This window comes from Xylaria bambusicola (assembly GCF_022495145.1).
Source record: "Xylaria bambusicola strain CBS 139988 unplaced genomic scaffold F5B22scaffold_87, whole genome shotgun sequence".
Lineage (NCBI taxonomy): Eukaryota > Fungi > Ascomycota > Sordariomycetes > Xylariales > Xylariaceae > Xylaria > Xylaria bambusicola.
In genome coordinates, this window is record NW_025953640.1 from 1 (window position 1) to 24,481 (window position 24,481).

Genomic DNA, 24,481 nt, shown 5'->3' on the forward strand with positions numbered 1-24,481 from the left:
AACCCTAACCCTAACCCTAACCCTAACCCTAACCCTAACCCTAACCCTAACCCTAACCCTAACCCTAACCCTAACCCTAACCCTAACCCTAATAATATTTATATTATTAACCTCCAAATAACTTTATAGCCTTTTTATACTTAAATAGCTATTAGAATTTATTAAGCTTATTAAAAAAGTAGTAAAGGATAACCTAAAATACTACTTATAGAAGAATAAGCTTTTTAAAGATATAGAACTTATAAATAACCTATTATATAAAAAGGAATACTTATAAATATTTATAGCTATATAATAAAAAGTAATAAAAATAAAGTACAATATATAAATAATTAGGTATATAGGAATAAATAAAATACTGGAACTTATTATAAAAAACTTTTAATAGCTTAATATTAAAGCAATTATAAAGGACTTTATATAAGGCTACTATACTTATTAATAGAATAAAGCCCTACAATATACCCCTTATAGATTACTTTAACCTATAAAGTTATATTATACTTTATAGCAATTAATTATAATAGACTTTATTATTAATCTACCTTTATTTAATAGCTACAACTTTATTTAAGTAATAATAAACCCCTTTATAAAAATAAGATACTTTATACCCTTAAAAGTTAAAAAAAAGAAAATTAAAGATTTTATTAAAATTTTTATTAAGCATTATTAAAAATTGTATAATATACCCCTTAATATAATTTTTAATAGAGATTTTAGGTTTATAAACTATTTATAAAAGAACTTTTTAAAGCTTATTAGTATTAAACCCTATATAAATATAGCTTTCTATCCTTAAACTAATAAATAAATAAAATAATTTAATTAAATCTTTAAAATTTATTTATAAACATTTATTAATTATAAAATGTCCAATTAGAAAAACCTTCTACTAATTATTAAATTTATATATAATAATACTATATTAGCTTTAATATATATATCCCCTTTTTATATAAACTATAATTATTATCTAATTATATATAACCCTTTAATAGTATAACCCTATAACCTATTTAATAAACTATATACCTATTAAATAATATAAATATATAAAGAAGTTAAAGAATAGCTAAAAAAGGCCTAATAATATATAAAGGAATAGGTAAATAAAAGATAAAGGGTTTTACCCTAATATACCGAAGACTAATTAATAATGTTAAATACAAAGAATATTAAAATAAAAAGACCTATTAAAAAGCTAAATAAAAAGATACTTAATTTCTTTAAGATTTATAAAGTAATCTTACCTACCATTATTAAATTTATATTACTTAAAGGATAAAAAATTTATAATTTATTCTATATTTTACTTATTAAACCCTATTATATTAATAATTAAATATTATTTAACTTTAATTAAGTTCTATAAAAAGCGCCTTTAATAAAGTTTAAAAATTATTAAGTAGAAAAAATTAAGGATTTTTTAAAAATTTAAGGGAATATAAAGTACCTAATTAAATGGAAAGGTTAACTAACTAAAAGGCATTAAACTTAAGAACTATATAAGTATATAAATAGCATTAATATAAAGGTTTTTATTAAATAATTCTATTAATAAAACTTAAGTAAACCGGCGGACCTTTAAACTACTACAACCCTAAACTTACAATCTACCTAAAAAATCGAATTATACTTAAAGTTAAACATTAAAAAGAAGGGAAATAATATTACATAGCTAAAACTTTAAAACTGAAAATAACTAATACTACCACTAAAAAAAAGTAAAGCTATAAACAATTAAATAAGGATAATCTATTAACTATAAGAAAACTAACAATTAAGGTATAAATACCCAATAGATAAAAGGGAATTATAGATTATATAAGGCCTAAATAAGCATAAATAGCTAAGGAATCTCCCACTCCAAAATAGGAGAAAGAGAGAGATCAAGGCCCTAGAAACCCTTAATAGATTATTAATAAATATAACTAAGTTCCAAGCCCTCTATAAGAGCCCTTATCACAGATAACGATGACCAAATCTCAATATTAAACTTTCATAACTAACATAACTATTATTTCTTATCCTTAAATAGCTTATCGCTTCCGCCTTACCGTTATTCACGATATTATTTTGCTCATTTTTCTCACTCCCTTTCAATGCCACGACAGAACTTGTGCCATCCGTATAACCCCTTTGACGTGCCATTTGTTCTGTGTGACAGCGACGGCTTCTATAGGTACCGTTGCAGCAATTTCTACATCGATGAATACTTTGATTGGGTAGTAAATGGTACCACTTGCTCGGCATGTAGCGTGAGTACGGAGACCTATCTATTGCAGCTGTTCAATTTTGACTTAGAGTGGGAGATCTAGGCCTAAGGGCGAGAAGTCAACCCGACGAGAACCCAAACTGTCCCAACCCTGTCATCATCTAGCAACCATACCATTGATACGACCTGGGCGGATCAACTACTATCTACAGAAGCCCGCCCTTTGATCATGAAACGCATTGATCAATATCACAGCAGGTCTGGTCAAGATTGGCAGATTGTATGAACGGTAAATGGGGCCTCGGTCGACATGTTGGTCGATTCTTATAACAAGGGCAGATAAACTGGGCTTGGAACTGAGGATTCTTATTACAATGATCTACTAGGGCTGCAGTAGTCCTTGACCAACCAACTCCTTCTCGGTTGTTGGTGGCTTGAGATGACTCTATATACAAATGATCTGCCAGCCCAGACCGCCTGGGTCTCTAGGGTCTGTTTCAAGAAGCGAAGTCTGTATAACCTCACTTTTCAATATTGCCCAATATTGCCTGCATGTCTTGGAAGGTCATGAACAGCCTGCAATGGTCCTTCGTACGGCTGAAGTGCAAGGCGAACTGCATACTTCAGCCGGTACAGAGGTTACACGTGTAACAATTCTGACTTGAATATAAATAGTATGTCTGAGGGCAAAGTTCATAGAGTCGGTGCTGTCGTGGACCCTAAAACCGCTGGACGGATGATTCGACTCCTGTCTGGCGATATATGTCTCTCCCTTAACATTGCTACAGTTGAATTTACCTTTGAGGGCCTATGAATTACAATGTGATATCGTGGGGACGTTGGAATGGGCTATGATTGTCGGTTACGATTTTCTAAAGACCACTAAGACCTTGACGCTATTCTTCTATCAGAGGATTAAAGAAATTATACCATTGGATTTACATTCCATGCCTCTAAGCCTGGTGGTGGAGAACAGCATCCTCTCGGACGGCAGCGAGGCGCTGATGGACGGTTTCATCAACGGCATTCGTACAACAGTTGTGTCAGACACAGGCTCGGGTATCATTGCCATGTCAACCACTCTACATCTACAGCCAGCGGAGATTTCCTTGTTGCAGTCACCGGTTCGGGCAAGGAGATACTTTCAATGACCAGGATAAACAGAAGACCAGTGGTTTCCCGGGCATTACGGAGTGATATATGCTGGACGCCGCAGTAGTTTAGCTATAAACTGTATGTAAGAATATTAAGTAGATTATATAAATTCCCTCGTCTGACTCTCACACCACTGTAAAAATCTCTCTGAGATCCCACTGTGGGTTAAGGATTCCTCTATCCCATCTGGAAGGGCACCTAGTCTCCCCCAGGGGTAGGCGTAAGCTCCGCTTCTGTCTGGCGCCAGCTCAGGGGCAAGTGATGTCCATAACTCGGTATATGCTCCAAAAATTGGCGGATATAGAATCGTCTTGTCCTGAATATCAGTTAGTCAAATAAGGATAAAAGCATAGGTGGTAGTTTAGTCGTCCGCTTAGACTTACAACTATCCAATGATCAAGGCCCGTCCAGTGTCGCTGAAGCTCTGTGCGAAGATTACCAGGATTGAACGCAGCATGAACAACGCCGGTTTCTGCAGTTGTTTTAGCGAGCTCACGAGCTATGAAGACATTGCCGACTTTAGTCTGGCCATAATTTGCCTTGACGCCTTTGTCCTCAGGCTGACCGTTAGCATCGATGATGATACCTTGTCGGTTGGGAGTGCCAACGTGGACGGCAATTGATCCAGCCCAGAGAACCCGAATACTCGCCGATTATGAGGAGGGATTCAAAGCTGTCTTAGCAAGGGGGGGTTGGAGGAGCTTGTACAGAAGGTAAGGGCCTAAACAGTTTGTTCCCATTTGTAAGTCGTTTCCCTGGGCATCTCGGCTCCCATCCGGTGGAAACATCACCTATTGCCTCGGGAACATATTAAGATCAAAAAGAAAATTTTAAATGAGATACATGGGGAAGCTGAGATAGGGTAATGAAGAGGATAGTGTGACGCACACCAGCATTATTGATAAGCACGTCAATACGCGATTCCTGAGTGGTAAAGCCCTCAACAGCTGGTTTAATAGAAGTAAGGTCGGAGAGATCCATGCGCAATTATTTCAATTGGCCGTTGCTTTCGGGTGCCGCCGCTCGAATATCGGCGATAGCCTTTTCAGCCTTCGATTCGGAGCGGCCGGCGATCCAGACTATATCATTGTGCTAGTAGAGTATCTTGGATAGCTCAAACCCGACACCACCATAGCCTCCCGTGACAAGAAACAAAGGATCGAGAGGCATAATCATGTGTCCAGCACCCCTAGCAGCCGTGCTTGATGGCGACCATTCCAGCATTTTACGCGACACGACGCTAGCTGAGGACAATGCCTATACGTGTCTTCGAGCCCTAGAATCACTTCCAGAGGCTCTCAAGACCCGTGCCGCGGCTGGAAAGCTGTACCTACAGCTTCTTGCTGAGATTCCCGGTATCAGATTCCAGCAAATTCCTAATGGTCCAGGCACAAACTACTACCAGGTTAGCTTTACAGTTAACGTCAAGTGCTTTGGGCTCAACGCAAAGCAACTCTACAATGTTCTTGAAACTGGGAATATTCACTGTGGCGCGAACGGAATGCCATGTGTTGCTACGGGTGCGAGATTCTCGCCTCACAGTAGAGTTGACAGCGATACTGAACATAGTCGATTGCTAGCCACAACTTCAGTCACCCTCCCAATCTCCAATCGTATCACACTCAGCACAGTCAGGGTGATCTGTGAACTAGTCAAGCTCATTCATCTCAGGGCTGGAGACTTGTTCAATATTGGACTGAAGGGTCCCGGCGATGTGCCTACTCATATCAACAAGCCTGCGAACATCATTGATCTTGAGTCTAAGTTCCGGCAGTGTTTGATCATGCCTGTCTTGGACGATGCTAGTAGATATACTAAAGTTATCGTACTGTATGAAGATCTCTATCAGTAGAGGATCTCAATTGACGAGTTACTCTATCGCTTCGGATCACAGGATCGGTGGAGCCGGGGTGAGTGCGTTGTTGTGGAGCTTCACATTGATTCAATCGTGGGCACCCTAGTAATTCTCGGCTCAAAGAACACGGGACAATATGCAGGCAATAGCAGTCGAGTTGCATTGGACGAGAGCGGATCCTCAGCAAGCGTCGCCCTGGTGGCTAATGCTGACGGCAAACTTACTGTTCAAAAATCCGCTGCGGGTTACGGAATTGACGGCAATGGCGCGCCGTGGTTAAGACGGCAGCCAATCTTCCTCAACAGCAGTCAAGCTGTGAAAACGACGGACATGTTCGTTGTTCCCATAGAAGTAAATGATAGCGGAACAGCCGTTAACCTTGTATTGCCATATGTCCCGAGCCACTCGTTTGGAGAACTGGTGTTTGCGAACGTGGGTATTGAACCTTTGGTAGCAGTCATGGTGAATATGCTTGCTAAAATGACCAGCAGTGTCTGGACAGAGGGCCAAGAAGTGGCAAACCCATGCTTCATACAGAAAGCGCACTTTAATCGGATGAGGAGGCGTGTTGAGATTGCTCGCGCACAGGATGAGGGTCTCGACAAGATCCTAAATCAAAAAACTGTCAGGCTCAATGGAAAGCAGCTGCTTGAGTTTGAAGTCATTATGGAGAAACTCGAAAAACACCCTGCGTTAGGAGGGATTAGTCCGAGGATTCAAGTGAAATTCACGGCGATCTCAACATCCACAACATACTCAGCCGGTTAGGATCTGAAGATTCCGAGGATGTAGCGCTTAATATCGATCCTCGGGGCGTTCCACTACTTGGCGATGATTCCCAGAAGATGTTTGAGCGGGGCGACTACTGTTATGATGTTTCTAAGCTACTTTTCTCACTCACTGGGTTTTCGGAGATCAGAAAACCGCTTTTCGAGTACTCTACCGACGGAGATTCTCACTCGCTCATGATCAAGCAGCATCCGGGGTCAGACACTATGAGTGGTACTGCTCATCTACTTCTTCCGAGGCTTGCTATGAACAAGATGGTGAGGCAATGGATCGAGAAAGTTGAGCAGCACGGTGCACGATCTTTGAGCTCAGAGTCAAGGTAGGTGAAGCAGCGCATTTTATTGCGGATTGTGCATGCGCCCTGGGACGGAACACACCCTGGGAGATTGTCCCTTTATTCCTTATAGGACTCGAGAAGCTAAACGATGTCATCAACCTCTTAGACAACAGAGTGCAGCTACTTACTGACAATCCGAGAACAACCTACGAGTTCAAGATTCCGAGAGAGAGAGCGTAGATTTCGGAGTAGCTATGATTCAGCATACGCTATTGCAACCTCAGATGTGCCCTTACGACGTGCTAGAAATCTCAGTTAAGGCAGAGTCAGCCCCCGTGGCTCAGAAGCTACTGCGCGATATGGTCGGAACATACTTTCCCACGGGAACGGTGGCCCATCTTTCAACTGATCCGTTTGAGCACTTTTGGGACCGCCCAGGCTGCTTGGCGATAATCCACCCATTCAATGGCGTGCGAGGGCAAACTCACATGCTCGTGGCTGCGACACGTAGGACTAATGCATTCTTTAGAGACGCTGGAGCATCCCAGAGCTTCATTGATAACCTTAGGATTGTCCATATCTCTACCGGGTCGTCCTCACGCTCGCAACTCACTGCAAGGGCCAATGATAAACTTCTCTCTCCTGGGTCATTCGGGATCTTACCCCTACAACTGGCCGCGATGCAAACAGCCCAGCTTCCTTTTCCGAGACCCGGTCGATGGGTCATCGAGAATGATTCGTTCTTCCTACTGAGCAGACCCCTGACCATGAGCGGAGACAATATCTGCCTTTTAGCTGTTAAGCGGCCAGCATCGGAGTCCAGCTCATCCTAGCGGATGTGCATTGACAGGTTTAGAGAAGAGGACGGTATGCTTATTGCGAAGAGTTTTCGGAACATCAAGACACACGAGAAAGAAAGCAAAATGCTCCGAACTACAACAGGAGCCTTCGTGCCTCACCCTGTTGCGGAAGCTCTCTCTCGGAGAGAAGACAACTACGCCGCACGAATAGCCCGTTGCTCCTCGACATTTTTCTCCCACGTTTCATGGGACGAATGGATAAATCTCCGTCAGCAGCAGGGCTACGGGGTGAATTCACACGTAGCGTGGCAGAGTGCCAAGGAGTACCTATTATAGTGTATCCAAACTAATCGAGCTGGCGGGCGGCGGTGACAAGATGGCCTTCTATCATTTTGGCTCCAACAGCGAGTATTTCAAGCTACTGGCGGGTGTCCGTGGCGATCCTCGTCTCAACAGTTTAGCGTATGCCGCAGTGCAGTGGAGGCGTACCACTAGAGTGCGCTTGCTAGGCGGCCAGTTTAGCACTGTACATCAGGGAGTAGCGGGAAGATCAGAGCTCTGATCAGGTGTTACCTAGGTAGGTCGAAAAGTCGTATGGAAAGATGCCTAAGGTTACCGTAGTCTCGTCGAGTGATTGGTAATCTATGCACACTGTAGTGTCCTGTTAGTATAACCGAATTGAGGTTTATTGATTCTTTTTACCCTTGCGTGTTCTACGTTGTTCCTTTTTGACTGTTCCTCCAGTACAGGGCTTATTACCACCGCCTGGTGATATTTACAGCAAAATGTTCACCCAGCCTCAGACGCTGACCAAGCTCGTCCTCCAGATGTCCGGTGCACCTGGTTCTGGAAAAAGCACACTAGCAAGACTGCTCAGGCCAGTCGTCAACGCAGTCATAATAGACCACGATGTTCTGAGATCCAGTCTCCTCGAATCAGGCATCATTCCATTCGATCAGGCCGCAAAGCAGGCCTACCTACTCCAGTGGGCGCTCGCCCGAGATGTTATCCAGCAAGGCCTTAGCGTCATAATTGATAGCACCTGTAACTATGATGAGGTTCTCAAAGAGGGTTCCGCGCTGGCTGCTGAACATGGCTACGAGTATTGGTACATTGAGTGCCAGGTACAGGACATCGACCTGCTAGACCAGCGTTTGCGCGAGCGCGATCCGATGACGAGCCAACGAACTGCTGTAGATTCTCCCCCTGCTGCCGCGAAGAGTGCTCGTACAGGCGTTGACTCCCGTGCGCTATTCAAGAAGTGGATTGAGAATCCGTGTCGCCCAAAGAACAATTTCATTATCGTGAACTCCACGGACAATCCGGAGCTTCTTCGAGACCATATATTAATTAAGATCATCGGCTAATTGAAATATTCACTGCCGGAATTTTTCACTGGCAGGTATCATGAAGTACTTATGGGGGTTTTGCAGAGGTGCGACGCAGTGTGAGATTGACTAGGAAGCCCTTTAAGCTTCATCGCGTGAATAGTTCTATGGAAATCACGAGTGGCTATTCAAGAAGCATTCCAATCGTAATTTTGAGCGCTGTATCTTTGACTACAATTATAGGCTAGAGGCTGATAGTAGCGGATCTGGCGATCAATGCCTTAATTTATCTCAATTTGAATGTCTCTATCTTGGATGTAAATAAAGAGTATGTCAGATACAGATCTTTGACAACCATTATACCAATGCGGTAATATGCATTCCGGTATCGCTTGATTAGCATCATATAGGTGTTTCCATCAATGGTAGCAAGCCTAATGATTCCATACCGCGCACTCTGGATTCTTCTGAATACCTTCGATGCATCAAGTTCGCTTTTGCTTGGATATAGTTTTACTTCGCCCCCGGTAATCAGGACAAGGCTAGAAGATGACTCATTGAAGACAAAAGCCGAGGGTGATATCGCGGAGGTCCGGATGTGAAGAGACTTATTACTCTGAGCCAACAGATGAGCATCTGTACTCTTGTGGTAGAGCTCCGGCACGGACTCCGAACTGTCGGATGCCAGAGATATGGACGTTTCTGCCCATGTCGAACTTCTGATATCTGAATCTTTACTCAATCTCGGCCACGTCAGAGCCCCTTCCCAACCCGTCCAAGACCAAGAGGGCAAATCGTGCCGCCTACGCGGGGGTTTCTCCGATGGAACATGTCGCCAACAGAGCCCGAGCATCAAGTATGCGAGATAATCAAACCCCTCTGCATTCGGCGAGGGCACTTTTGGTTCGCTGTTGTTTAGGCTTTCTAAGATGGGAAGCGGCCGTATCCGGTTGCCTACTGTATTATCGTCGTCGGGGTGGAAGAATGGGACACCCCAAATATGCCGAACTGGGAAGGGGGTGATGGATTCTAACACTCTGATGATGCCACTAAATGCTACAAGCGAATCGCGATCGAACGTCAGCGTCCTCTTTGAATACTGTTCAGCACAGTGCGTGTATGTGGAAAAGTTATTCAACCTTGCCGCTCTACCGCTCAATGCAACAGCTGATAGTTGGTAGAGTGAGAAGAGAGGGGAGCGTATTGAGCGCTCATGATCTATCTCAGATGCGGAAAATGTGTTATCAAACGAGATGTCAAAGGCTTCGACACAGCTAGTAGAGTTGCACTCGAAATATAGTTGTTCATCTGTGAAAACTAGTCGACGCCGGCTCAGAATGGCTTCTTGATAGGTCCAGCCTCTTGAAGCCCACTTGGATTTGGCGATGGAAGAGTGAGGCAATGGTAAAGTAGACCTTAGTTCATACCCATCTCCATCATTCTTGAACGATGTCTGCCTGTGTAGCCGGGTCGAGGACACCCCAGGAAGCCCGTACGATTCATCATGCCCTGCAGCTGCGACTATTGTCAACGTCGCATTCTTGTACACATGGCCCATATGCATTAGCTGCTCATGTTTCTTGCATTTGTCGTGCTGGTCGACACAGTACTTGTCGATCCACAAGTAGTAGTAACCAAGTTTCAACACCACATCAATGGCATCCTTGACAACAGATGGTAGACCGCGGGGCAGCCGCCGAGGCAGCCGAGGATCTTCTGAGACAGGTTCTGCGACGCCGTCGGTGCTATTGCCCAAACGTAGCTCAAGGCGAGATAGTCCGGTTCACCAGTGCCAATTTCAGCGATGCTCAGCACTCTCTGACTTCGACAATCTATCAGATTCAACTCTGATTGGGGTTTCTGAGAATTCCGGCATCTGCCATGCTGTGCAAGACAGACACGTAACCAATTCTGCACTATGCATGGGTCAAAGTAGGTAGACACGAGGCGAGGCGCCAGGGTTTCTCTTTCCGTTGGAGCCTGAGCTTGGTGATGAACTAAAAAGCCCCTCTTGGAAACCATGTCGTCAAACAGGGCTCGGTCTGAGCTACCAGGTACCATGGAGAATTGAGTCGGAACGGCGGCGACGAAGAAGTCGGATGACTGATTCTCGATAAACCTATGCCTCCCTTGGTACCATTGCTCGTAGAGATGTGGCAATAAGTGGAAAGCGCGTAACTGTAAGGGCGGACCATACGGATCTCCCGACGCTTGTGCCGCTACGCACGTCTCCCTACAGACCTGTGAGAGAACCTGGCACAGGGGACATTTGCTGTTGGCCGGGTTATCTTGCAGCTTGCCTAGGAAGATGCCACCTGGATTGTATGTGCTGTAAGCCAGCGTTCGAGGTGCTTGGCCAAGATCAAGCTGGCGACAAGTGTCGCAGAGAGGAGAAAGCAACGACTTGAGCGACGACCCACGACGCCGTGTCTTCTGAGTAACTGTAGGTAACGAGCGACTCACAGATTCCACGAGGTCTGGAAATGGCGATGTCTCTTGTGGCTGCCGTTTTGCCAAGCCGCTATGTCAGTACAACTAGATCCAACATTCCCTTCGAATGGGTAGATTTAGCGTATGCTCCTTACCAATCCTGGCCGAAACTTTTGTACAGCATCATCAGTCGTCTTCTTCGACAGCCAGCTCCGAAAGAAATCCATCATAGAAGCACATATGACATGCGCACTTGGAAGGGGTGAGAATGGAGTAGTAGTGTTCTCAAGTGTGGTGTTTTGTGTAAGCGCCTAACACTACCAGTAGGTAGGTAGGTGGGTGCCGCTTTTCGCTTTCCTAACTTGTGACAGGCCAACCTCTCAGGTCTTCTCAGATGAGCTCTGCCTCGATAGATAAAAGCCAAATTCACCTAACATTTGCAGCTACGGTTTGGAGGAGGAAAAGAAACAACAGTTGGCAACGCCTCAGATATTAAGTTACCTATATTGGTCCTATCTGAGGCTGAGTATTGAGTATGCAAGTTACATGAGCGACCTAGAACAGCTAGTGGGACATACAGTATAAGCAATGTGGTGGGCGCAGTGAGCTGCTTACCGCGACTCCGCCACTATTCGAGGATGCTCTCACTACCTAGGCAGTGGAGAGGCTACCACTGCACTTGTATCAATTGCATAATTATAGTCCTAGCTCCATTGAGTGACTTGATGCTCATCTGGTCTCATTTCTTTCTTGAGTTGTACTCTGTTTTATGAGAGTACTTAACAATGTTGACATTTCAATTGCGCTGATGGAATAATAGCCATTAGGGGCTTTGGTTGACTTGGCAGTCTTACCCGTGTGACAACGCTGTTCGGCAACCAGCACACTTGACCCAAAACAAAACATCGACCCTACGATGGAGTCTAACACTGATGATTCGAGCCATACACTGTATCAAACAGTGACTGCCGATGGCCCAGATAGCATAAGACTGATTCATCTGCTTCCTGGTGGGCTCACCGATGAGCTCAGATGTGCCCTCGTCCGCGCGGATCTCTCGGCTTACCCGCACTATGAAGCTCTCTCCTACGTCTGGGGCAAGCCGGTCTTCGACGCGGCCATCGTTTGCAACGAAGAAGTTCCCTTCAAAATCACTAGCAGCTTGCACCGCGCCCTTGTGCGCCTGCGCGCCGTCGATAGGGCCCGCGTGCTTTGGGTTGACCAGATCTGCATCAATCAGGCCAGCAAGCTAGATAGGACTGCGCAGGTAGCTCGCATGACTCGTATCTACAGCCGGTGCCAGAATGCCATCGTGTGGCTCGGCGATGTCCCGCCCAAGTTGCAGACCACGCTCGTCGAGTTCATCCAGACGCTTTCCAACGCACAGAAACAGCAGCACCGCGACGGGCTGATTCTGGGCGACAACGATCTGAGCACGTTGCAGCTTTCCGATATGGATGCCGCGCAACGAAAGCGTTATGGTCTCCCGAACTCGTTGGACCCACGCTGGAAGGTATTGCTGTACATCTATGCATCCCTCTGGATGCGGCGGACGTGGATTGTGCAGGAGGTAGCACTCCCGCGCAAAGTAGACGTTCTAATCGGCCCTGTTCTTATGGATTGGCGGAGTCTATCATCCATACTGTTTTACGTAGAGTCTCTGAAGGTCTCGGGGATGAATTTCGGGTCGCTGGGCTCCTGGAAGGCTTTCCTGGCCCTTGGGGCCAGAAGGGTGCGTACACAAGAGGGCGAATTTAGTCCTCTGTCCGAACTACTATTTGAGCACCGCCGTGGGAAAGCGACAGATGCGCGAGACCGGATATATGGGCTGATGGGCCTCTCAGCAGAGAGAGAAGAGATGCCCCTAGCTGATTACGCCGCCAGTACCCCGAACGTATTCATGGACGCAACCATCGATATGTTTCGTCGGTCTGGAAATCTTGACATTCTTGGTCTTGTCGGGTCTATGAGGCCAGACCGCCCCGAATATTTGCCTTCGTGGGTTCCTGATTACGGAAGCGCCCAAGGACCGCATCCTATTACCAAGAGAGGCACATTGTATGCTTCAAAGAGCCCACAAGTCTCCACCAAATTTGCGGCAAGTGGTCATGGTCAACTTTCATTCAAGATTGACGGGCACGCGCTTGTACTACCGGCCATGATCCTGAGTGAGATACTCGAATTAGCTGGGTGTTGTATGGGCCAACGAGATGATGATGTGGACGTGCAATATGGAATTGGCCAGGTTATCCTAAACTACGCTTTCAAGGCACTTCAAGATCATATCGAAGAGATCAACACATCCTTATCTTGGGAGACCCTCACCCGCAGAGTTATGGGAAGATCCCCCATCTACAAACCAACAGGTGAGAGTATGCAAGACGCTTTCTTCATGACGTACTATGAAGGGCAGATTGAGAGAGTAACAGACGAAATCCGCGCTATATATGCCATTGACAGATTTGCTTTCACGGTCTGGAGAATTCTGACTTTGGGCCACGGATGCACATGGCTTCCGGCCGCCATACCTCTCATCGCCGTCGTCGGATTTGTCTTGTGGATGAGCAAACCTGCCTGGACCAATCTTGGATACCCATCAGTTTCGACTCTTGAGAAGTACGCGGATATGAGGAAAGACGTGACCGACCGACGGCTTTGCACGACGACGGATGGCCTGGTTGGGCTCGCACCACCCGATTCAGCCCCAGGAGACAAACTCGCCCTCTTGCAGGGTGGCAGGGTTCCAGTAGTTCTGCGTCAGGATGTCGATGGCTATCGACTAGTGGGTGAGGCGTATTTACATGGTGCCATGTACGGTGAGATGATGGACGCTCAAAAGGTTGTTGTCATCAAGATCAGGTAATCAGAGCCATGCGCGGTATAAGTGAGACTAGACTCTCAAGTCTACGGGCCGTTTAAGGAGAGTTGTAAAAGCCTCAATTAGGAGGTATACATCACCAGCTGCTGTTATGGGTATTATTACTGATCGCCCCCACTCCTGTATGTCACAAAGGGTTACAGCAGTTCTAAATGTGGCGTATGCATGGGACTTAGCTCATGCTATATTCTCTAAGAACAAAAGGCAACGAGGACTAATATAGTGAATCTTCGCATCTCTGTTTAAGTAGAGGCGTTAAAAAATGACTCTAATTGTACAAGTAATTAAATTCTGCTGCGGAAACTAATAAGATAACCAGATATCTTTGTTCTCCTCAGCAAACGTCTTGAAGCTTTTTGGAGGATGCCCTGTCATTCTCTCGACGGCGTTGGAAGTCCCTTTCTCGAAGTCTTCCGAGGCCAGAACTTCTAGGCGGGTCAGAAATCCAGCGAAGTAGTTCGACAGACCTGCTTGGACCAGACCATGAATTCGGTTAGCTTCATCAAGCTTTACGTGCTCAATTTCACGCCCCAGAACTTCAGATAGAGTCTCAGCAATCTAAACATGTTATTTACATTAGTGCTTAGATACATCAAATTGTATTTGAAACTGATAAAGGGATAGGAAGATTAGACATACCTGGTCGTAAGTCAAGTTCTCTGGTCCAAGAATCCTGAAGTCACAGTTATAAGACTTCTCATCCGTTAGGGCGTGATAAGCCACCTCAGAAATATCATCTGCGCTGATGAAAGGGATATTTCCAGTTTGCGTGGCAGTAAATATCTTATTTAATTTGCCAATAGTAGTCGCGAGACCAGGTTCAATCAAATTCTCTTAGTAGAGCACATTATGTTAACGACTCAATCACATGAAGTGACAACAGCCAGCGATTAGGATACATACCCATGAACCAAGATGGGCGAAGTACGCAATAGTCGACACCAGCTTGGATGAGATGCTCCCAAACTCTGCCCATCCCATCCTTGCCAATCGCTGCTGACGTGCCAGCACATAAAACAAAACGATTGACACCATTCTGATTGGCAAAATCGATAAACTTGTTCATCAGCACCCATGGTTGGCTAATCCGGGGCTCCATCATGTAGACGGCGGTGATTTGCGTGTTCTTGAATAGCTTTTCCCAGCTCGACTCATCACTCAGATCAAATCGGACGGTGGGATGGCCATTTGATATCGCGTCAAGCCCCTGGCGTGAGCCTAGGAGAAATGGTTTATTCTGTGCGGCAAGGAGTGAGGCGATTCGCGGCGCCGTTTTGCCGCTGCCACCTGTGAGAAGAATTGACATATTGAATAAGTAGGGTTGTGTTATCTTTGAATTGGCCTTTATCTTAAAACTATAAACATGTAAGATGTACAAGCGCCGAGATGTATATGGTAGACAAACCAACACCAAGAGGCAGACGGATATATAATATAAACATCTATTGGTCCTTTGTTGATTACCGAATGCCGTAACCATGCTACGGCGCCTCGCGATCTTTACGGCGCTCTCGGATGCCGGATGAGTTGTCACTGTAGTTATCGTATTCCGACCGGAGATACGGGCACGGCCGAAGCTAAACTTGCAGCGGGGCGGAAGGATGATGTCGGAGGGTTGGCGCGCAGGGATTGCCTCGGATTTCTCCTAGCTCAATGAACTTCGGGGTTGTGAAGTTATAGGGATCAATCATCCTTGCCTTAGCAGAATCGCAAAACCTACCGTACAGGGTACAAGATCTGACATCTGACACGGAATGACTAATAAAAACGATTGTTTAATACCATCTCAAGTGGAAGAGAATCAAGAAGCATTGCGCTGCACACAATTCGATCCACTCTAGTTTGACCTCTATCTAATTATAGCGTTGAGGGTCACTCAGGTTACTAGTTGGCATTAATCCTTAAACAGTTAACTCCGTAGATTTTAACACGTCCCACCGGAATTACGCGATTTACTACTTGGGACGTCGTGAAGAGCCTTGAATTTCCCTGTGGCATGGGTGTGGATGGAATCAACAATACTTGGCAAGCTTGTTGGAGATAATTCATACTCATATAAAGGGTAAGGTATCTAGATTTAGGTTTACGGCTTCCTATATTACCCATTAAAGCCACTAAGAGCATTAAAGCTAATTGGTCTTATAAAGATTGTATCTTGCGTATATAGCAAGCTAGCTAAGCGATATATGTGCTAATGATAACTTCTTGAGCGTGGAAAGAGCGACGATTGTGAATTGAAAAGGAAAGCCAACTGAACCCCTTCTGCAATCTGCCTTATAAATTGCCTTTAGCTAAAAAGGAGTGATATTGGAAATCAAGAAAGGGAGGTAATAGGGAAAACACCTTATATATATAAGCCAGGTTGCTGTTATCTTCTCAGGCATATATAAAATTTCCTTATATAAAATAGTAAGATGATCAATGCATCTGTATACACTCTCTTTAATATCTTTCCCTAGTAGCTTAAGTGCTTCCACTGCTTATGCACTACAAGTAATAGGGTAAGCATTCCCTTGATTGGAGAACGCCCTATATGATCGTAAGTCCTATTATTAGGTCCTATGAGCTGGTATAGGCAACGTTAAAGACTTACAACCTGTAGTAGGCAGCATACAGCCTGGCCCCCAGCTTCATCACACGTGTCCTTAAAATCAGTTGGACTCGTTGGGGGGTGAGAAGCTATGATGATTAGATGTTCATCTTAAAGTATGCTGGGTATATAAAATTTCCTTACGAGGTGTACAGCTATTAGATAAGATTAGTTTCGTAAATGAGGATGTTTAAATAGTAGAGTAGATAAATACCCTGCATAGGATCCAAAATGTACTTCTGCTGAGCAACATTGTGGGTCCGTGTATGCAATTTGCGAACATGGTACATAAGTATCTCGACTTTCTATCTCCGAGGGCAGTGCCAGTGCGGCCCTGAAACAAGCGGCGACCATTGGGGCAAGGAGCTTCATCCTTATTAGGTATATCATATAATGTTTTCTCGAGTGTTATAGTAGTTTGGATTTCTTAAGAGTTCGAAATATAGAGTAAAGGTAGAGCTTATTTATATATAAATCCATTAAAGATAATGGCAAGATTGAATTAATAGATGTATATGCTTTCAACATCGATCGTTGTAGCTGCTACCCAATAGGATATCAAGGTGATTCTAGATAGTAATATGAAGGATGACATCTATAAACCTTGCTCAAGGCTTGATGGCTGAGCCACTTAACTGATCAACTCTTCGATTGTTATCTATTTGTCAGCAGGTCACACAGTTCACTAATCATTTAGCTGACCAAAAAAGCATCCAGTTAGCGTCTGTATGTCTTCTGAAGCTGAAATATATTATCCTGCTGTTTCGAGTGTGACGTACCAGCAGGAAGTTACTAATAGCTACGCTAGATTACAAGCTATAAGGAGGTCAGCCACTTGTCCACCCGGTCAGTTGATCGGTGAAACGAGCAAGTAACACCAACTAGTCAGCTCAGCCACTCAATGCTATCAGGTAACCAGCCAGTAGGAACCGAAAGACTCTCTAGATCAAGCACACCGAGACAAAGAGCTGTGATTAAGTGTGTTACACTTTAGTTTTTACTCTTTGAACTTGATGAAGCTGAAAAGAAATCCGTCTCGCGCCTCTATACTCCTTAGAACGACTCGGAGTGCGTCGAAGCCACTCGTGACACAGATAACTGAGGTTTCGGGGCCGAGCTCCAGGAAGTGCTTGATACGGTCTTGCAGCGTAGCTCGAAAGCTCAATCCCGGAGTTTCGACTCCTGGAAGGATCTTGGCAACATATAGTTGCTGACTGGCACGCTTCTTAGAGTCTTCGTTCCCAGTGCTGCTGAGAATCCCATGGACTGCACTAAAGTCGCCCTTAGGGCGGTACCCTCCAAGATAGATCAGCGGTACGGGATAGTTGACAGGAAATGCAGGTAGGCCACCTAGTAGGGCAAGCTGGCGAGAGGTGCTTCCGGGAGGATACATGATAATCTTATCGAAGACTTGTTGTGGTGTTGGAAGCTAAAGTATGGAATCAAAAAGGTCTAATAATGGTATGGCTGAATTCTGTGGCACGTTGTTAAGCTGATGATAGTCAGTAGAGCCGGATGTTTCAGTCTCTATATATATTACATCTAACAATGTTCCCTCCAGAGTGTTGCGTACCTGATTCATTGAAAACTTCTTCGGGTATCTATCACTTGCCAAGAACAACAGCATCGTGACTAGCTATAACATCAGAAGTGTAAAATCATTCCCTCGCCACTGGGTGTATAGGGCTGTCGAAACGGCCAGACTAGTTCCGAAATCTGCGAGCTTCCCAATATTAAGACCTACAGGCTGTGCAGCCTCCTCATATTAGAAGATTCTGTTTGGACATCTGATCGCGACCATACCACCAAACCCATCATCTTGGAATGTAAACAAAGCTCTAGCAGATACATTGAGGAGGAAAGTGACGGTATTTTCTTTTATTCAATCTCCATTTGCATTCATTTGCATTTTGCGTGCCATAGAAAACGCATAGCGGTGGGTGTTTACTATTAAGAAATGCTATATGAATGTTTTCGATTAAAGATTAGCGGCTGTATAGACTATGGCAGACATAACAGTTTATTGGATAATGAATAGCTTCAATGCCAAGCCTCACCATGAATCCTTCTATACATCATCAATATTAACTACGCAACTCTTAAAAATGTTCCACGATTTCCAGTTGACCGTAGTGCTTAACTCTATGTTAGAGTTTATAAGATCACTAATGCAAATGTTAAATCAGCTCGTCATATGGTCTTGGTTTTACAATAGAGCTATCATCACATCCCTTACTTATTAAACTTATGATATATCATAATACCACATCCAGCAGCATCTAGTAATAAACATGTAGATAAAGAGAAGGAAATTAAATAAAAACTGTCTGTTCGCTCTTAAAGCCGCCTCTCCTTCGGCCCCAATCTCTGCCAGTCATGGTTGATAGCCGAGAGAATTGAACCCCTTAACTTCCCTTCCAATATTAAGAGAAACCCGAATATTGAGTATTGCTGCCCTCTAACCTACTAGGCCAACAGGATGACCATATAATTTGGATTACGCACCTGGTGTCCCTCGGGGGTTGACACGTATTCTCATGCAACGCGTGTGTTACTAGGTGTTCTAGCTACAGCGGCGACCTAAATGTCTCACTAGTTAGGGCTGACGGGGCTTTTATTAAATAGTCTGTAACACTAGCTTAGTCTCTCGGACCCGTCGAAGCATTATCAAAAATATAGCAGCGATTTTCTTATCTTCAACTACATAGGCGTTAGCGGTTAAAAATGTGCACGGAACTTCACCGACTCCTCCGGACCGGTGACGCCTACTTTAATGACGCTGATGCTTTACGAAGTACTCACCGACACCTTGAAGTCCTACCCCACTAACGCCACAACCCATCGTGAATGGATGCCTAAAATAGAAATTGTCATACCCCAAAGCCTATCACATTATCTTGGCCAGTGGCTTAGTCTCAAACTCGCGAGATCCCCAATATTCCTCCTTAGGCCGATCTCTCTTTCTCTTTTCCCAGCATTATTTTCTATTGTCAAGTTTCATGAAGGATGGCTTCATACTGGGAGTTGTTGTGCCAATCCGAAGTCTTCGCCAGAACAGCCGGGCGTAACTCAACAGGTTCATCATGCTTAGAAGAGTTGCTCGATTCCGGTAAATTTTCTGTCGCTGCAGCTATCATCGTTAGCGCACTTTTTCTAATCGTACTTTTGAGCCCTGATAAACCTACGATTTCGGGTGCACCCGTCCATGGCCGTCGTTGGTGGTGGGAGCCGACGATGTGGCTCCAGTCTCGTTTCACCTTTGGCGCTTATGATATAGTTACAAGTGGCTACAGGAAGGTGATAGCAGCCAACCCAAGAATACATCAGAATAGACAAAGCTAATGATAAACAGTACAAGGATCGTCCTTTTGTAGTGAAGCGCTTTGATATAAACTTCAACGTGTTGCCAAATAAGCACCTCGAAGAATTGAGGCTCGTCCCCGAAACTATATTGGACCAGTCACAAGTTCAGGTAAGTATATATCACTGAGGTCTACATGTATAGGAAACTAACTTCTACAGAACATCGGTCACAAGTGGACAGACACAATGGTCGTTACTGAGTCACGCCTCCACTTCCGGACAGTCCAAAGTACCCTCGGAACTGAACTTTCAAGATACCTAGATCTGGCTAAGGCTGAGTTGGATTATACATGGGAATTATATATGCCTAACACAGACGGTAAGTAAATCGATGAGGCAAGCTTAACAATGAATAACGTTCTGCTAACATTTCCAGATTGGCAGAATGTCGATATCAATAGAGTGGTACGAATGCTGGTAGCTAGTTCATCAGCTAGAGTCTTCGTAGGGTATCCGGCTTGTCGCAACGAGGAGTGGCTGAAGTTATCCGTTGAATACACAATGGACGTTTTCCAGACTGCATTCATAATCCGTCTCTTCCCGTACTGGCTTCAGCCTATCTTTGCACTATTTATCCCCGCACGTTACCGCATTGCGAAACAAGTAGCTTTAGCATATCGCGTTCTCACACCTCTTATAAAGAAACATGCAGAGGCGACCAGAAAGAGGCAGGCTGGGGAAAATGCGAACGAGGAAGCGACGCTCTTGAATTGGATGGTAGACCATGGCACTAAAGACGAGAATAAGCTTGACAAGATCATAAGGCGCCATCTCTTACTCACGTTGGCTAGCACCCATACAACAGTTGGGGTACTTGTGAGCATCTTGTTCGACATGTGCGCTCATCCCGAATGGATTCCCGTGCTACGGCAAGAGATAGAGAATACGACGAAAGAGCTAGGTCCTATAGGTTCCAATCCCGAGATTTCCTCGAAGCAATGGCTTCAGCGGCTCGAGAAGCTCGATAGCTTCTTCAACGAGAGTCGAAGAGTGAATCCACTTGTTCTACGTTAGTACACTAACGAGCACAATTCATGAAAACTAACACTGACAGAAGAAAACAGTCGTACCTCAACGCACAGCCTTAGAGCCAGTGACGCTCAAAGACGGAACGCGCATACCCAAGGGCGCGAGGATATGTTTCGCAAGCGCCAGCCACATGAATGACGCCTCAGTGACTCCTCGCCCAGAGGTCTTCGATCCAATGCGGAGCTACAATAAGCGGCATGCCTCGCCCGACCAGAAGAACAAGCACCTCGCCGACCAGACGAGCCCGGACAATCTGACCTGGGGCTACGGCAAACTGGCCTGTCCTGGACGCCACTTTGCAGTCGCTGTGACCAAGATGATTCTAGCGAGACTGCTCGTCGAATACGATTTTAAATTTCCGGGGAATGTCACTTCTGGCCCCAAAGTCTTTTTTGCCGACGAGTTGCTGTTCACAGATCCCACCGCAAGGATCATGATGAAGCGTCGTCGCGGAGAATAATGGACGTAGGGCGTACTAGCAAGGAAGCGCTGGAGTTGATTAGCATATCGCTAGAGACTTGGAGTTCAACAAGCTCGGGCCCATAGGGCGAATTTTCTTATCATTTGTGGGTGGCATCTTGGTTGGAGGATGATTATATTATGTGCCTAGAGGAGATGAGACATGCCTTCTAGCTACCGGGTTCCGCATACCTGGAATAATGGATGCAGTGAAAGAAGCATGCATACTCAACAAGAAGCCTGTTGGGGATAGGATGTTTGGAATATTTGCATCGGTTAAGTAATGTGAGCGGAACGGGTTCGACGTAATATGGGATATGATGTAGACACGACCAGGCGGAAAGGGTAAAGACGTCAGATTGGGTATCGAGTGTGCTCTCAACTGACTATTCCTGTGTTCATGTGAAAAATGACAGTTTAATTACATAGTTGCATGTCTGCGCTCGGTTTGGCAAGCGCAACGTGAAGTCAGATATTAGATGACTGATATTGGGTTTTATGCAGTCCTACAGGGCATGGCGGCTGTTTAGGATACGACTGCGGTATCATTATCACAAACACAAACTGAAGAATCTATTAGGATATCTTGACTTTGATAACTCATTCGTGTTAAGCTATCTAAAGGTGGATCGATGCATGACTCGAACCACGCGACTTGACCAACCAGCCGCAAGACCTAGACTAGGTCTACCAAGTGATATATCTGATGGCGTGCATCATCCATCAATGATTGGTATCATTTACTCAGTTGTCCTGTTCCGTGAAAGATGACATTCCTAATTCCATTTCCGTCATAATCGTAAGAGTACATGTCTTTATGTAAGACTATTTCAATCATTCATGCTTGCCCATGCGGTCGATGCCCCTCTTGATGCGTCGGTCGACGTTCTGTGCCATCTTCTCGAGAGGCACTCGGCTCTCGATCCTCTTGACAGTGCGTGCAACGCGGGGCTCGGCTCGCTGGGCGAAGCGCTCAGCGGGGGCGGCGACACGGGAGATGTTTCGCTCCCAGCGAGGGGCCCATCTCGCGGTCTGTGAGGCGATACGTTCCTCAGCGCCAGGAAGCATCATGTAGAATGGAGCGAAGCTCGCAAGGCCGGCCATGCCAAAGATGGCAGTCTCAGAGCCTCGTGCAGCGGGAATTCGAACAGGCATGGTGGTGATTGTATTTTGTTGTTTTGATGTTGGGTAGAGTGGAGATTGGTCTGGATATGCCAATGTTAGTGGGCTTGAGATGGAAAGCGACGAGGGAGATGACGAAAGGAAGGGAGGCATCTCACCTGACTCTCTAGGGAGCCTTAGGGGGTTATTGTTATAACAAAGAAACTTCCGTCATCCGACCACTTCGACGTGAAGTAGTTGGTATAATAAGTATTGAATGTTGGTTAGAGTTGGAGAACAAAGGGAGACAGCGTCGAAAGGAGTAAGACACGGGAGAGACCTGGTCTTTAAACGGCTTGGAGGTAGGCTTGGAGGTAGGCAGGTGAAATGATGGATGGAGGGTTTCCTCCCTTCCTGACCGCTACGGCTACTACTCCCACTCCCACTCCAGCTCTGATGTGACGGGAACATGCATCTCCTCCCTTCTCCTCACCATGTTGGCCCAATGGTTATACAATATGGGTACAACCAAATGGACATGCCCATGAAGCCATCCTACAGCCATGCCGCTTTGTCGAATGGGGTACCAAATACTGAATCAGGCATGTTGGCTGCAGGCATCAAAAACCGAGCCAGGGTGGTTGAGGCAGGCCAAGCGGGGTAGCCCAATCAAAGCGAGGTCTCATCGTTGCATGACAACTCGCAGGGCCAATCATACGACCCCAAGTCGAGCGACGGTCAGCTCATCAGCGCGCCAACGCCGGCGGCGACCAGGATATCGCAGAGGGCCATGGCGACCTGGTGGTGTGTCTCCTCGCGTCGTTGCGTCTTATGCTGGTCGACTATGACGATACATGGCGCAGGATGGTGGGATTGCTCGAACGCTATTGACTCGTTACAGTGCCATCCTGGCCCATCGACACGGGCTTTTCTGTAGTGTACAAAGTATGGCATGGCATGATGGAGGGGACTCGTCCACACCATCACTCTCACACCACCATCACCATTACATATAGCACTTCTGCCTCTGACCCCTAGAGCAAACCCAAAACACAGACACAGACGTGGCACACTTGACCAATCGTTGGTGCCCCAGTTTCCGCACCCTTGATGGAGGCTCTGCAAATATAAATAAATACCTGTTGAACGGACACACACATTCTTGACATCTTTATTTTGCATCGTTTGCTTCGTCGTTGTCTCTGTTAGTCTGACGACGCGGATCCAGACTCAGGGGGCGCTCGCACTAAAGCCGCCGACTTCCCCCAGAATCCCCGCTTCCCCAGACGACCCAGACGGATTAGTGGCAAGAGTGGGCTTGACAGCGGGCGCATTATGCCCTAGAAGCACTAACTCATGGCCTAGTGTCCGCTAACACTCCACTAACCATTTGCTAATCTAGTGTCCTACCGTTCCCGCTGCTTAGAGCGGGTCCACCCCCGGATTCACTCTGTGGGGCCCGTCCAGCGACCGTTTTGGTGCCTTCGAAACCATCCACGCGATGATCACTGCCGAGAATTCACATGGCCTGCGAATCCTCCCCTCGCCCCTTGATTGATATGTGTGGCCCATTAGACGAACGCGATTTGAAATCAATATTGGCCATGACATATCGCACAGTCAAAGCTGCAATCGAGAGAACCGAGAGATGCCTTCGCTGTTGAACACGGACGAGACGATAGACATGGCTGAAATGAAGATACTAATGAAGATAACAAATCATTATACGTGCTACCTAGATAGCACGCAGGGGAGGACTGATGGCGCAAGCCAGCAAATTATAGGTAGTACGTATTGAAGAACGAGTTACTTGTCAGCATTGCGTGGCTGAACCATGGGGGGCGAGGGGGGTCAGGTGGTTCGCCTCTCAGCGACGCACGCCGAGTCAAATGGAGTCAAGGGCCGTCTGATCCAAGTCATCAAACAGACTGTCGAGGGCCTGGCCAGTGATGAGGCAGAGGCGAGGATTGAACAGGGGTTGCTGAAAGCATGTGAAGGGCACGCGACTTGCGCATAGGAGACGTCTATGTCGAGCAATCGCTCCTATGATCCTATCCAAAGCAACCATAGCGACCCTTCTCCCAACCCAAGCTAGTATCTACCTAGGTATTCATGATGACATTCCTATACTTGTATACGAATCCTTATCCTTGTGTTATTGCAGTATAGTGAAGTGAAGACGAGTTTTGATGGAATTGATATGGGATTT

General features: G+C 45.7%; 9 protein-coding genes across 9 annotated transcripts; 4 read left to right on the forward strand and 5 right to left on the reverse strand.

Moving 5' to 3' along the window:
• Positions 1-3,427: 3,427 nt before the first annotated feature.
• Positions 3,428-4,354, reverse strand: F5B22DRAFT_662253 (uncharacterized protein; the record flags this gene model as incomplete). The annotated part of the gene is made up of 4 exons (XM_047980430.1): positions 3,428-3,689; positions 3,757-4,018; positions 4,082-4,164; positions 4,262-4,354. 4 exons carry the CDS (start codon positions 4,352-4,354, stop codon positions 3,474-3,476), a joined length of 654 nt encoding a protein of 217 aa, XP_047825059.1. The 3' UTR covers positions 3,428-3,473.
• A 193-nt stretch (positions 4,355-4,547) lies between these two features.
• On the forward strand, positions 4,548-7,127 carry F5B22DRAFT_652313 (uncharacterized protein; the record flags this gene model as incomplete). The annotated part of the gene is made up of 4 exons (XM_047979591.1): positions 4,548-5,198; positions 5,268-5,934; positions 5,997-6,274; positions 6,495-7,127. The coding sequence occupies 4 exons, from the start codon at positions 4,548-4,550 to the stop codon at positions 7,125-7,127; spliced, it is 2,229 nt and encodes a 742-aa protein (XP_047825060.1).
• A 630-nt stretch (positions 7,128-7,757) lies between these two features.
• F5B22DRAFT_561066 (uncharacterized protein) lies at positions 7,758-8,968 on the forward strand. The gene has a single exon (XM_047973054.1). The coding sequence runs from the start codon at positions 7,880-7,882 to the stop codon at positions 8,459-8,461; it is 582 nt and encodes a 193-aa protein (XP_047825061.1). The 5' UTR covers positions 7,758-7,879; the 3' UTR covers positions 8,462-8,968.
• F5B22DRAFT_640330 (heterokaryon incompatibility protein-domain-containing protein) lies at positions 8,709-10,691 on the reverse strand (the record flags this gene model as incomplete). Its single annotated transcript, XM_047977833.1, has 4 exons — positions 8,709-9,299; positions 9,381-10,085; positions 10,181-10,338; positions 10,664-10,691. 4 exons carry the CDS (start codon positions 10,689-10,691, stop codon positions 8,709-8,711), a joined length of 1,482 nt encoding a protein of 493 aa, XP_047825062.1.
• A 617-nt stretch (positions 10,692-11,308) lies between these two features.
• On the forward strand, positions 11,309-14,308 carry F5B22DRAFT_561015 (heterokaryon incompatibility protein-domain-containing protein). Its single transcript, XM_047973053.1, has one exon. The coding sequence runs from the start codon at positions 11,769-11,771 to the stop codon at positions 13,713-13,715; it is 1,947 nt and encodes a 648-aa protein (XP_047825063.1). The 5' UTR covers positions 11,309-11,768; the 3' UTR covers positions 13,716-14,308.
• F5B22DRAFT_630202 (NAD(P)-binding protein) lies at positions 13,965-15,235 on the reverse strand. Its single transcript, XM_047976527.1, has 4 exons — positions 15,136-15,235; positions 14,634-15,085; positions 14,370-14,563; positions 13,965-14,288 (listed from the first exon to the last, which is right to left on the reverse strand). The coding sequence occupies exons 2-4, from the start codon at positions 15,034-15,036 to the stop codon at positions 14,034-14,036; spliced, it is 852 nt and encodes a 283-aa protein (XP_047825064.1). The 5' UTR covers positions 15,037-15,085; positions 15,136-15,235; the 3' UTR covers positions 13,965-14,033.
• Positions 15,236-17,317: 2,082 nt separating this feature from the next.
• F5B22DRAFT_652318 (uncharacterized protein) lies at positions 17,318-17,713 on the reverse strand (the record flags this gene model as incomplete). The annotated part of the gene is made up of 1 exon (XM_047979592.1): positions 17,318-17,713. The coding sequence occupies one exon, from the start codon at positions 17,711-17,713 to the stop codon at positions 17,318-17,320; it is 396 nt and encodes a 131-aa protein (XP_047825065.1).
• A 1,613-nt stretch (positions 17,714-19,326) lies between these two features.
• F5B22DRAFT_652319 (cytochrome P450) lies at positions 19,327-21,172 on the forward strand (the record flags this gene model as incomplete). Its single annotated transcript, XM_047979593.1, has 5 exons — positions 19,327-19,617; positions 19,673-19,792; positions 19,843-20,002; positions 20,060-20,692; positions 20,748-21,172. The coding sequence occupies 5 exons, from the start codon at positions 19,327-19,329 to the stop codon at positions 21,170-21,172; spliced, it is 1,629 nt and encodes a 542-aa protein (XP_047825066.1).
• Positions 21,173-21,583: 411 nt separating this feature from the next.
• F5B22DRAFT_561227 (uncharacterized protein) lies at positions 21,584-22,532 on the reverse strand. Its single transcript, XM_047973056.1, has 2 exons — positions 22,452-22,532; positions 21,584-22,376 (listed from the first exon to the last, which is right to left on the reverse strand). The coding sequence occupies exon 2, from the start codon at positions 22,324-22,326 to the stop codon at positions 22,006-22,008; it is 321 nt and encodes a 106-aa protein (XP_047825067.1). The 5' UTR covers positions 22,327-22,376; positions 22,452-22,532; the 3' UTR covers positions 21,584-22,005.
• Between the last annotated feature and the right edge of the window lie 1,949 nt (positions 22,533-24,481).